This window comes from Salvelinus alpinus, chromosome 19, assembly GCF_045679555.1.
Source record: "Salvelinus alpinus chromosome 19, SLU_Salpinus.1, whole genome shotgun sequence".
Classification (NCBI taxonomy): Eukaryota; Metazoa; Chordata; class Actinopteri; order Salmoniformes; family Salmonidae; genus Salvelinus; species Salvelinus alpinus.
This window is the reverse complement of record NC_092104.1, coordinates 25,850,893-25,863,855: the sequence shown is the minus strand read 5'-3', so window position 1 is coordinate 25,863,855 and position 12,963 is coordinate 25,850,893. Positions and strand designations below refer to the sequence as shown.

Genomic DNA, 12,963 nt, shown 5'->3' with positions numbered 1-12,963 from the left:
ACAGAACTCACTCCCCACAGGAAGCCCTGAAGCCCTGCTGGCTGACTGGTTAGAAACCAGCGGTGGATGGGCTCTAGTCCCCCACACAGGATGAGTAGTGAGCCTGAGAGAGCTTAGGCTAGGTGTTAACATGTAGCATCTGTATACATACAGTTTCCTTCGATATTATACCCTTTTATCCAATTAAGTACTGTGCATGGTGTTTGTCACTGGATTTTAATGTTTTGCTTTCATAGGAAGAAAAAAACGTTTGTATTTTTCTAAGTTGTCTGTCATGATGAATAAAGTTGCATTACCCCACTATAATTTCCTTCTGTTTGCATGCTTATCTCCCTCCTGTCACTCTCTTCCATCTGGGAATATCAACATCTACATCTCTCTGCATGTTCTTAGCACCTACAGAAACTCCGTACAAACCTAGATTATCACGAACAACACACTGTGGTTTTACCCTTTATTTCATAAAATGTCATTCTGATTTTTGGGTAATGAATACACCACTCATGGTAATTTATGCTAGCACCAGCAGGTACACTGGCATGTGTTTCATTAGTCCTCTAACTAGTGTCATGGTCATTTACATACTGCATGCTCCTGGGACCAGCCACACAAGACCAACTACTAACACCACCAGAACATGCATGTGAGAACAATACACATATTTTCTGGTATGACAACTGAATTATCTTTCCATGTGATCTGTGTTTATACTGCATGTGCATGTATATCTAAAGCTAAGTTAGTTCTCACTTCAAATAACTATGTCCTCTTGTTTTTTCCCCCTCCCCATTCAGAGAGGCCATGATGCAAAGTAAAGTGAATGGGCAAACAGACTGCCATCTAGCGCCCAACAGCTCCAGTGCCCAGGGCACCACTCTCAGCCCTAGCCGCCACAGTAACGTCAAAAAGGTGACTGGGGTGGGTGGCACAACCTATGAGATATCTGTGTGAAAGGGCTGGGGCCCGGGGCGCCAAACCTTGAGGGAAGAGGCATCATTCTCATGGCATCCACATCCAATGACAACAACAACTGTGCTACACAGAGAGGGTTCTCTTCTTCCTTTGACCTTTTATTATTCGATATTGACCAATCAGGGGCGCATAGCATTTCCTACTTGGGAATTATTGGCGGACCTCTGCTCTTTCCATGCCTAGCCCTTGGTCTCTGTGTCTGTACTGGAGGAGTGCGCCGTGATATGTGTGTGTTTGATGGGAAAAGAGCAACTTCAACCTAAAGAGGGCTGATGTTCTTACTGAGTGTTTTGTTGAATTTTGTGGCTTGTTGCGTTGGTCATCAGTGGACAGTCTGAATGAGATCTTAAATTTGTCGTTTACAGCATCTCAGTTGCGGTCTAGGTGCTGTTCTGTATGATCACACTCACTAACCACCCACCCAGGCCGCGAGAGGTTAATACACAGACACCCTTACACATACAGATGATGCAGCATGTCTTTGTTCAGTCACATTCTCTGAAATAGCAATGGTATGGCGAGCCACCTCTAACCCAATAAGTCATCAATACAGCACCAATCCATTAGATTTCATCAATACAGCACCAATCCATTCGATTTCAGCATACAGCGTCAATCCATTGGATTCAAGCATACAGCGTCAATCCATTAGATTCAAGCATACAGCATCACTCCATTAGATTCAAGCATACAGCACCAATCCATTAGATTAAAGCATACAGCATCAGTCCATTGGATTCAAGCATACAGCATCACTCCATTGGATTCAAGCATACAGCGTCAATCCATTTGATTCAAGCATACAGCGTCAATCCATTTGATTCAAGCATACAGCGTCAATCCATTGGATTCAAGCATACAGCGTCACTCCATTGGATTCAAGCATACAGGGTCAATCCATTGGATTCAAGCATACAGCATCACTCCATTGGATTCAAGCATACAGCGTCAATCCATTTGATTCAAGCATACAGCGTCAATCCATTTGATTCAAGCATACAGCACCAATCCATTTGATTCAAGCATACAGCACCAATCCATTGGATTCAAGCATACACATACCTCTTATGAATTCAAGGTGCTTTCAAGGTGCTGACTGTGTCTGTCTTGTCCGTCAACAACATGTTGGCCATTACTGAGCAGCACAGAGAAAATATCACATCGCACCAGTCAGTGTTAGATCAATGCAATCTTTAATATAGTTCTAATACCGTCACAAGGCTGAATGGATATCAAACTGTTAAATGGCAATACAACAGTGCTGTGTGGCACTCAGAGACACAGGTCTTGAATTTCTCCAACTACATTTATCCTCTGAGTTTTGAGGTGGTGCTTAAAGGCTTACAGTACAGGAGCATATTCATCTCAACTCTAGCTGAGCTCCAGTATTTATTTATCTTTATAAACTGGGTGGTTCGAGCCCTGAATGCTGATTGGCTGAAAGTCATGGTATATCACACCCAATACTACAGGTATGACAAAACATTTATTTTTACTGTTCTAATTACGTTGATAGCCAGTTTATAATAGCAAAAAGACACCTCGGGTTTGTGGTATATGGACAGCCCTTAGCCATGGTATATTGGCCATATACCACATCCCCTCGTGCCTTATTGCTTAAGTATACCATAAGCTACAGTAATCAGTAACATAGTCCAACATCTTATCTATTGATTTCAATGTCATGTTAGAGTGACCCCCGACACAGACCAGTGCTAAGAAGACACACAAAAGCCTCTGCTACTGAGTGTCACAGAGGTGGCTGTTATCTGTGATCTATCCTGAATACCCCAACAAAACGGTTCTCCCCATATTCAGGACAACTCCCACCAGCTAGCCAGTCAGCCATGCACCGCCAAAACATCTGATAGGCAATTTATTACTTTTGTGACTTAGTATTTTTAGTAAAATAGGTCTACCCATAATAAGTTATGTTAAAGCCATGTATAATTGTTTTGTTATGATTCATATCAAGAGTGGAAATGGTCTTCAGCTGTGTTACTACATGAAAACCTGTCAACCATTGTTATTTAGTAGTTTTTTTAATTGATTTGTTTTTTTAATTTCCAACCTTTCGAAAATGTTTGATACATCTTGCTTTTTATACAGATACTCAAGCTTGGAATGGATGTTTGTATTTTGAGTGGATTTTGTTGATAATTTATAACCTAAGTGAATTAATGAATAAGTACCATAGCCGATATAGGGAAGGGGGTATGCTAGTTTGTTGTATGCTACAGTGTAAAAAATGTTATTGATTAAACTGTGATGAAGCAATGAAAAGTTATACAAAGCGAATGTCATTTTAAAAAGTTGGGTTAAAAAGGGCCAAAGTTGGCTACTAACCCTGATTCTGTTAAAGCTCTGGGTAGTCCTGAAATCCATCCACTTTCAGCAGCTGTCTGGCACAGCAAACCAAATGAATTACAAGACATGAGGAAAGTCATAGATAAAACTATGGGACTGTTGTTTTTTTGTTGTTCACTAATGAAAAGAAGATATAGTTTGATAGGTACATTTTTCCTTTTCTTAAAAAAACACTGATTAAATGTAGCTTGAAAGTTTCCCTCTGTTTTGTATCTTTTCTTGTTTGTAAAAGGCTCTGAACATTTGAGGTGAGAAATGTCACCTGGTCATTTGCACGTTCTTAGTGTTGAAGACAGAATTTACATGGATGTAAAAGACCCTATTTGTTTGCAACTACACACCGCATCCATTAAATGACCATTGTGGCCTTTCAAGAGGACAATGATGTTTACTGCACAAAGAAATCTCATATGACAGGTAACCAGGTTGCACTGTGGGACAACCACCTATGAAATGCCACCAATAATTCTAATCATGCTTATAGCTGAATGGTCCCACTTATGGATAGTAGACACATTTTTTTTTTTAAACGTATTGTACCTATTCATTGTGATACTCACTTTAACTGAAAGTACCATAATTGTAGATATCGTATAATAGATGTATATATTGGGAACATATACATTTATCAGAGTACACAGAAAGATGTGACCCTCACATTGGAGATAGTAGAGAGGAGAATACCCCTTGCCATGTATTGTTTTTTTAGCCTGTTATTTGTGGCACATACCATTCCATTTCTCCATCTTATCATATTATCAGTTCAATTGCAGACCATAAGCTTCAAATATGAAAACACAAATTGACAACTGGTCCAACCCCATAGCAGACCCTAATTGTATTATATTACACATGGCAAAGGGAGCTAGTTAGGTTAATATGCCATACTATTTTCAGCTGAATGTACAGTACTGGGTCACTTGTCTCATATTTAACTCAAATTCACCTGTGTTCCTTGCAGGTGACTGACCCAACATTGTTGATACATACTTGAATCTTCCCCTTCAAGCACAGATACACATATGACAAAAGTGATTGTTGTTATTCTTCCTTTAGATTACTGCTACTTTTATTTTTGCTGTGCTTTGCAGTCTGATGGATATTTCACCAAGGGCTTAATTCAATCCGTAACACTGACGTTTGATTCGAGTCCCAAGTCACCTCACCTGAACAATATGAACTATTGCAGAATACCTGTTGCTGTATGTCTTGCTTATCATAAGCAGATGTAGTATTTTGTAACATTTGTTATATGAATAGACAAATAAATGTAGACAGTGTATTGGAAATACTGTTAATGTACATGCTTAATTATTTTTGTTGAAAGGAAATATGCCACTTGATGACAGAATTAGAATAAAGAAATGTTTGTCAAGCCTATGCATTCACTAGATTGATGTTGAATATTTCAGTGACACAGATCGAAATGTTTCTGTTTGTTCAATGAGATTTCAGTTATATCTGGTGGACTGTATTAGAATGCATTTCACGTGTCACCACATCACAGTTACATCACTTAAAAGGTTGGTGAATAAGCATCAATTACCGCAAAAAAGTAATTTATCAAATGTATTTATAAAGCCCTTTTTACATCAGCCGATGTCACAAAGTGCTGTACAGAAACCCAGTCTAAAACCCCAAACATCAAGCAATGCAGATGTAGAAGCACAGTGGCTAGGAAAAACTCCCTAGAAAGGCAGGAACCTAGGAAGAAACCTAGAGAGGAACCAGGCTCTGAGGGGTGTCCAGTCCTCTTCTGGCTGTGCCAGGTGGAGATTATAACAGTACATGGCCAAGATGAAAGCGTTAGTATAATTTACTGGATGTGTGTATAAACATTTTAATCCAGAACATCTTGCAAGGCAGGCAGCATTGACTTTCCATACCAAACTGACTGATGCGCGTAGGAATTCCTCTCTAGGGCTGGCACAATTACCGTATAACCACGTAACCTACGGTTATGGATGAAGACCGTCATGAAAATAAAACAACTGTCATAGCTGTTTAAAAAATTGTGTGGAACGAACAGTTTACTGAAGACGGGACAGCCGGCCATTTGTGCGGTTCAGTCCGTTTCTGCTGTAATTGACTCTACAATGTGACAACTTTGTTGGCCTTTGCTGAAACAAGCAAGGTGTTGTAGCAAACAAGTCTTTGGTTGCCTAGGCAATGCACCCTCCCTGCAGCAGCAGCACATGCAGTCATGAGTCAAGGATAGGAGAAAATGTCCAGATTTTTCTAAAAATTCAACAACAAAATTCAGTGACCACGGTCATTTGGCTGACCAATAACCATCATCCAAAAATCCATGACCGTCACAGCCCTCCCTATTCCTCACTCCACATAAAATAGCAAAGACAGACAAAATGGTCTTTGAGAGCTTTTATTGGAAGGTGGAGGAAATATCTTAAACCATTTGAGTGCAAATGAAAAGCAACATTCCATCCATGTACATGTATTTACAGATGCACTGGTACTTCGATGCAGGGTCAACAGTTAGTGGGGACAGGTTAGGACGGTGAGCACACCTAATACCGCATCAATACACTCTTCCACTATGCCTTATCTACATGCTTTAGTTTCACTTTGAGGGAATGTATTATGGCCTAAAAACAAACTTGAGCCACCGGGAAGGAGACCTGAGCCAGAACATGCTGTAGCATACGCTTAATTCTGATAACCCGTTGTCTTTCATCTTGATTCGGTGTGATCAGTCTTCAACAACAAAATGAAACTAAATCAAAAACACCTATCTGATTTGCTGAATTATGCGAATGAGAATCTGCAGTAGGACCTCTGAGCGAGCAGCAGACTACAGTTCCCAGAGTACACCTGATTTTACCAAGCTACGGCTGTGTCTCAATGGTCCAAAGTGTCTTCCTCCACTAATTTCCTCTCCTTCACCTGGGATGGGCAACTCCAGTCCTCAGGGGCCGGAGTTGTCACACTCCCCCCCCCCCCCCATCCGTAACGAACACAGCTGATTAAATGAATTGCATTCTAAACAGAAGATCATGATTAGTTGATTGAGTCAGGTGTGTTAGCTGGGCAAAAGTGTGACACCAATTAGGCTCCCAAGGGCTGGAGTTGCCAATCCCTGAACTAAGAGGACAGGTGAAGGCAAATTCCTGCCTGGTAAGCAGCCACCACCTTGCATGTATAAGATCAGTAAAGACAAAGGAGAGGATACAGAGGAAGCCTCCATATTGAGATTCGTGCCAAAGACATTACTGCTCCTCACACGTCCTTTCTGCCCATTTTCCATACTTGTGGCATTAACAAGCAGTCCTGTTCCATATGAACTAACTTTGCTTCAGAATAACAAGACTTACCCAATGTGGGAATTACCAATATCACAAGCCTCATTTCACAGTATGGTAAATTGACACTGATACCTCTTTCATATACAAAGATCCCACAAACGTACCACGACTGCTTATTTTCACCTGCTTTTTGGTATATCTTTAAGGGGTAGGGTATAAAAACATGGCAAATTAAAAGCCACCTAAAGACCTAGTCATGATTACTGCATTTTCAGTCCCTGTAACCCAGCGTTTCCCAAACTCTGTCCTCAAGACCCAAAGGGTGTACATTTTGTTTTTTTGCCCTAACACTAAACAGCCGATTCAAAGCTTGATGATTAGTTGATTTGAATCAGCTGTGTAGCGCTAGTGCAAAAGCGTGTACCCCTTGGGGTCCTGAGGACAGAATTTTGGAAACCCTGCTGTAACCAGAATACAGGTATCGGGTCTGTGTGAATGAGGGAGTAGGCGTGTTTTGCACCAAGTGAAAGCCGGCTCAAATCAAGAGATGTAATTAAGCACGTGGTATAATGAGTAGGATTCTGTGTCCACATGCAAAAGTGATTACTTATCTTCCTTCCCAATGAAATCTAATAGCATTTTTTTTAATGGAAAAATATGTTTCTGGACGATGCACCATGCTGCCTTGTTGACAACATGACTAAACAGCACAGATTACTGTTATATTTGAGAAGTGCGCTCCTCCCTCACCGCTTTTGCCCATTCACGTTACGTGCCATAGACCAGTGCCCCCCAGCCAAGCATAATCGAATCCACCCCGTGGTGCTGTTTTTTTGCAGGTAAATTCATTAAACACATCCATTGTTTAATACCGCCCTAATTTGTCATGCAAACAGCCCCCATGGTTTAACACCCCCCCCCCCCCCCCTCAATTTGAAAGCGGTAAATAAAGGGGTTGTTCGAAAGGGGCTAATTTACAAAACATTTTTTTTCTTCTTTAAACAGGTAATACACCACATCTTCTGTCTGAAATGAGTATGAGTGACAGATGAGCAGAACAGACAACTTGGTTTTCCATGACGGAAAAAGCAGAGGGCGGGTGGGGAGGGGCACATTTTAATGAATGGATAATTTTTTTGCGGCACCAAGGTCGAGGCAAACAAATCATAAAAATAAAAAATAAACTAAATCAATCAATATGCAAGTGTCCAAATTCAGTTTCTTTAGAGTCTATTGTAGAAAATGACAAGTTGAAGATCAGTAAAGCAAGTTCTTGGTTTCATTTCTTCTCTTCTGCTGCCACTTTCTCCTTTTCCTCTGTCTTGGTCTTGTCTTTTACAGATAGTTCCTCCAGTTTCTCTGCCACTTTGTTTGCACTGTCAGCGTTTTCTCCTGCAGAGAACAGAAAGATGATATTAACTGATGTGTCATGGTGGCCCATTGACTGAGCAAACAGGTTGGCCAAGATGAGGCTCCAAACTACATCAACAGTGTTGATGGTAACAGTCTTCATCTAAGAGCTTGTTTTGGGGCATTGGGGATGTCCACTATTTGAATGACAGAGTATTCCATCTTGAGTGTTTCACACATCTTTTTGTTCCACTGATACATAAGATTAATTAAACTGGGTAGTGATTAACATGTGACCTTATGAACAATGGTGGTTCTTTGTAATTAACACTGCAGCGAGAACAATTATAAGTGTGGCAGAACATACCAACGCTAGCCTAATAGTAGGCCAGCGAGTTGTTGAATTCTCCATGTTAATTTAGCAGACATAAAAAGTTCCAGGCTGGAGTGAGCGGCAGAGAACAGAGTATTGTCTGCATACTGGTTATGAAAAATAATGTGTTAAAAAAATAATTGTACACGAACCTGATCCGTCTTGAGATTTTCGGACTTCCTCCTTGCATTCATCGAACTTCACCTTAAATTTCTGAGCATCTGAAAAGGACAGAAGAGTTATTTTAAACCCCATCCACACATTGACAGTTCACACTTTTTGCATGGGAAGTCGACTGAATTGTAAAAAGCTAATGCAGTGACGGAAATAGACGTGTTGTTACACTCACTTTCCGCATTGAGGAAACGGATTGCCAGGAGTTCAGGTTTGGGATGCTCATCAGCGAAGTCGGCAAGTGTGTTCCATACCCATGCCCTGTCGCTGCCTGCGTTGGGCTTCAGCTCCATCACAGGGAAAACTGAAAGAGCAGAAAGATTAAAAGGATTTAGGCCACTGACCCATATAATCACATATCTATACAATGACTTGTTTTGCTTATACGTCACCATCATCTCATACTCAAAATAACAATTCAGTGGACAGGCAACATCAATGCATGGGTTAATGGACAGGTTTATGTTCGACACAAGACAGCACTGCAGTGATAAATGCTACTGCCTTAGACAGGAAGCGTTCTGTGACTCACTGTTGTGATTGGCACAGATCTTTAAGGTCCGGTCTCGCCTCATCAATAGGCGGATGGTGCCCTTCTCTTTGTGTTTCAGGAGCTTGACGTCACCTGTGCCGCGCTCCTTCCACTCTGGTGGGTCATTCTCAGAGGCAAAGCGGTAGAGCTTCGCCCGCCTGAGGGGAGAGACAATATGGGTAAAATGCTGAGGCTTTGGAGGGAATCAGTAACAATACTTGGGTGACAGAGGGCTGGATAGTTGCACTACACTTGAGACAAATCCTAACTTCTACTTAGGTTAACATTTCGCTTAGTCTCCATTTGACAGTGCATGACTAAGGATTTTTTTTAAACGAATTTACCAATTTGATGTTAGGATTCAGCCATAAATGAATTACAAATTGTGTATAGCTCAATGAGTTAGGCTATTCAAAGCGAAATCTTTCAGCATCAGCTTACATTTTGAACAGTTCCTCCTCGTCCTCCTCTAGTGTCTTCACATCCTGCTCTGGAAGAGACACGATGGGCTCATAATGGGGATCGTGGTTTGATTCTTCTGCATTGTCTGTTGAAGTCTCCTGCTCTTCTGGTGTTTCCTATAAAAAAAATATTTTAAAACATGTTAAGGACAGCATTTGGCATTCAAATTGATCAATTGAGAATAAAAATCCTTCTCAAAAGTTTTAGTGAGCTTCAGTGATTACACTTGGATCGTCATCTCACTTCAAGTTAGTGAAATGTACTTTACAAGTCAGTGTTTCAGACTGTAAAAACAGTAGGCTTCACCAACTAACTGCAGAGGGGTGTGAATAGAGGGATTTGAGAGATCAGGCTTTGGAGGTCATCTTTTGTGTGCAATTTGCTGTGGCAACTAAACTTAGTGTCACTGGTGCTGAGCCAAGCACCTCTGCTGCTGGATGACTTTACAAAAGGCCTTGCGAATCCATATGATCTCACACTTACTACAAAACTTGTAATATGGCCTAACATTACATAATCAGAGATAATACTCAAACACTCCTTACAAGAGGAAGAAAGGTGAAGCAGATGGACAAAGTTTTTGTTTCCTGGACAACAAAACTCTAGCTAGTTAGTAACATGTGAGCTAGCCAAATTTGCAGTCAGCTACTAAAAAACTAACCTGACAATAATATCAGCATTCCACCTACATTTACATTTAAGTCATTTAGCAGACGCTCTTATCCAGAGCGACTTACAAATTGGTGCATTCACCTTATGATATCCAGTGGAACAACCACTTTACAATAGTGCATCTAACTCTTTTAAGGGGGGGGGGGTTAGAAGGATTACTTTATCCTATCCTAGGTATTCCTTAAAGAGGTGGGGTTTCAGGTGTCTCCGGAAGGTGGTGATTGACTCCGCTGACCTGGCGTCGTGAGGGAGTTTGTTCCACCATTGGGGTGCCAGAGCAGCGAACAGTTTTGACTGGGCTGAGCGGGAACTGTACTTCCTCAGAGGTAGGGAGGCGAGCAGGCCAGAGGTGGATGAACGCAGTGCCCTTGTTTGGGTGTAGGGCCTGATCAGAGCCTGAAGGTACGGAGGTGCCGTTCCCCTCACAGCTCCGTAGGCAAGCACCATGGTCTTGTAGCGGATGCGAGCTTCAACTGGAAGCCAGTGGAGAGAGCGGAGGAGCGGGGTGACGTGAGAGAACTTGGGAAAGTTGAACACCAGACGGGCTGCGGCGTTCTGGATGAGTTGTAGGGGTTTAATGGCACAGGCAGGGAGCCCAGCCAACAGCGAGTTGCAGTAATCCAGACGGGAGATGACAAGTGCCTGGATTAGGACCTGCGCCGCTTCCTGCGTGAGGCAGGGTCGTACTCTGCGAATGTTGTAGAGCATGAACCTACAGGAACGGGTCACCACCTAGAAAGCTTAGCTTCTGCCATAGGATTTATTTAATAGCTGCCTGAACCAAATGTATGAAAAGGGGCGCGTGTGGCTCCATGCTTTCGAGAGTAATGTAAGGGCTAGCTTCAACTTAGCTAACAACATGGATCCATATAAGACTATGGGATGTTGCTAGCTACTGTAACTAGACATTACAGTAGTACTCAAACATGGAGCAAGACGGGCCCATTATATACATTTGGTTCAGGCAGCAAATAAATAAACCTACGGCAGTACTGCAGCTTGCTAACAGTAGATGGCTTGCTGACATTCTTGTCAAGCTAGTGTTTTGGTAGCTGACTGCAAATTTGGCTACCTCTCATGTACAAACAGTAACGTTAGTTACCTAAAGTTAGTTGTCCAGGTAACGTTATTAACAGAAAAGTTATGTTTGTGATTGTCCATCTGCTTCTATCAATCGTTGTCTTTTTTTGCGTTAATTAAGTTATCCGCTTTTATTATACAACTGTCATAACTTAGATAGCATGTCAGTGTTGTCATCATAGCTAGCTAACGTTACTTAGCTAAATGTATACACAAGTACTGATAAAGTTGACGCTAGTTTCTTTCGGCCTGGGGTTAGCCAGCCAGCTAGCTTGCTAACGTTAGCTAGGCCACTGAGAAAGCACTTGACCAGTTAGCACAGTAGTAGGTTAGCTAGCTAGACATGAAAAAGGTTTGGCTTGTGTAAATGACACAGTGGGTAATTGCATTTACCTAGTTCTGTTAAATCAGTGTAAACTCAGAACACAATGAATAAAGCAATATGCTATCTAGCTACTGTAGCTATTGCATTGTCTGAGGAACTGGCTTATGTTGCCAACTGGCTGGCTAACAGTAGCAATTACTGTACAGTAGGGGTAATAGACAACTCTTACCAACGCCAAATAGTGTCCAAGTGATATCGCAGACAAATACATATTAGGTTTAAATAATAATTTTGAAAGTAGTGGCGCCACGATTATATACTTGTTCGCTATCTATATGGCTAGCTAGTTAACCTTAGTTAGCTTTGGACCAGGTATAAAGAAGGGCGGCAAAAGTATTGAGTTGCACACTTTTGACACATACAACAAAAGGCATAACTGAATGACCATTATCTGGAAAATTTTGTTTTGAGGCCGCTTTACACTTTTTATCCCCAATATTGATGTTTAACAAGGTTGTTAAAAAAAATCAACATCCCAACCCGGCATTTTTATCTTTCTGGGTACAACCCTAGCAATATAAAACTTTGAGAATGCCAACCAAAACATTATAACTGAAATAAAATGTACATTTCATTAAATGCACGATACATACACATGTTAAAAATTCATACGCTCACCTTCGGATCTGCCATATTAATGTAGATGTTTGTAGATTATGGAATTTAGTTTGATTGATTCAAAAACCAAAAACTCGCAGTTCCTCTCTTCCTGCTGTAGATTTCGCGCGCCGAAATGTCCTACTCGCGTTTTCCCCATCCCGGCACCCCTCCACTTTCGACACTATTTTAAAGGGCTTTACATTGAGCCATAAAATAACTTTTAAACGTATAAAATGCTCTTTACCAAATACAATAATTACGAACATGTTTACACTCGGTGTATTATTGTTTTCTTTATTAAATATGGTTATTTGCTTGCAATGCACTTCAAAGTCTACTCTACGCATTTTATAACTATGTGAAAGGATGCTACATATCTTCAAAACTGGCATGTGTGTTTGAAACGTTGGATAAATACGTAGCTAGCTAAAATGTCAACAAAAGTAACAACCTTTCACATTGCAACCAAAGAGTTTTTATAACTAACCCAAGATACAGAGCCTGTCGTTTACAATGGGAGCAAATTAATCATAGTGGGCAGAGCAAACAAGGAGGTGGGCAGAGCCAAGCACGAGCTAGTGAGATCCTATTGGCGCGTTCTAGCATTTGTTAGCACATTTCCATTAGGTAACGCCTACTCTGTGAAGTGCGCGTGTGCAATAACTCAATTCGCCATTTGCACTCCTTCTAAACAACGCAATTTTTTGAAACTTTGGCAAAGGGTAAAGTCTAC

At 41.2% G+C, this 12,963-nt stretch overlaps 2 protein-coding genes across 4 annotated transcripts in view; one reads left to right on the top strand and one right to left on the bottom strand.

The window, feature by feature from the left end:
* Positions 1-4,719, top strand: part of LOC139545901 (palmitoyltransferase ZDHHC8B-like) — a 123,239-nt gene extending 118,520 nt beyond the window's left edge. For both annotated transcript variants that reach the window (XM_071354110.1, XM_071354109.1), the window contains exon 11: positions 795-4,719. In XM_071354110.1, coding sequence (XP_071210211.1) covers positions 795-951 — 157 coding nt within the window. In that variant the 3' untranslated portion in view covers positions 952-4,719. The remainder of the gene's footprint in view (positions 1-794) is intronic.
* Positions 4,720-7,702: 2,983 nt separating this feature from the next.
* LOC139545905 (ran-specific GTPase-activating protein-like) lies at positions 7,703-12,790 on the bottom strand. 2 transcript variants are annotated; one of them, XM_071354117.1, is made up of 7 exons: positions 12,718-12,790; positions 12,249-12,411; positions 9,473-9,609; positions 9,032-9,189; positions 8,675-8,803; positions 8,478-8,546; positions 7,703-7,994 (listed from the first exon to the last, which is right to left on the bottom strand). In XM_071354117.1, the coding sequence occupies exons 2-7, from the start codon at positions 12,261-12,263 to the stop codon at positions 7,882-7,884; spliced, it is 621 nt and encodes a 206-aa protein (XP_071210218.1). In that variant the 5' UTR covers positions 12,264-12,411; positions 12,718-12,790; the 3' UTR covers positions 7,703-7,881. The 2 variants fall into 2 exon arrangements, with proteins under 2 accessions (XP_071210218.1, XP_071210216.1); XM_071354115.1 differs by lacking the exon at positions 12,718-12,790 and having other exon boundaries at positions 12,243-12,385.
* Positions 12,791-12,963: the final 173 nt, after the last annotated feature.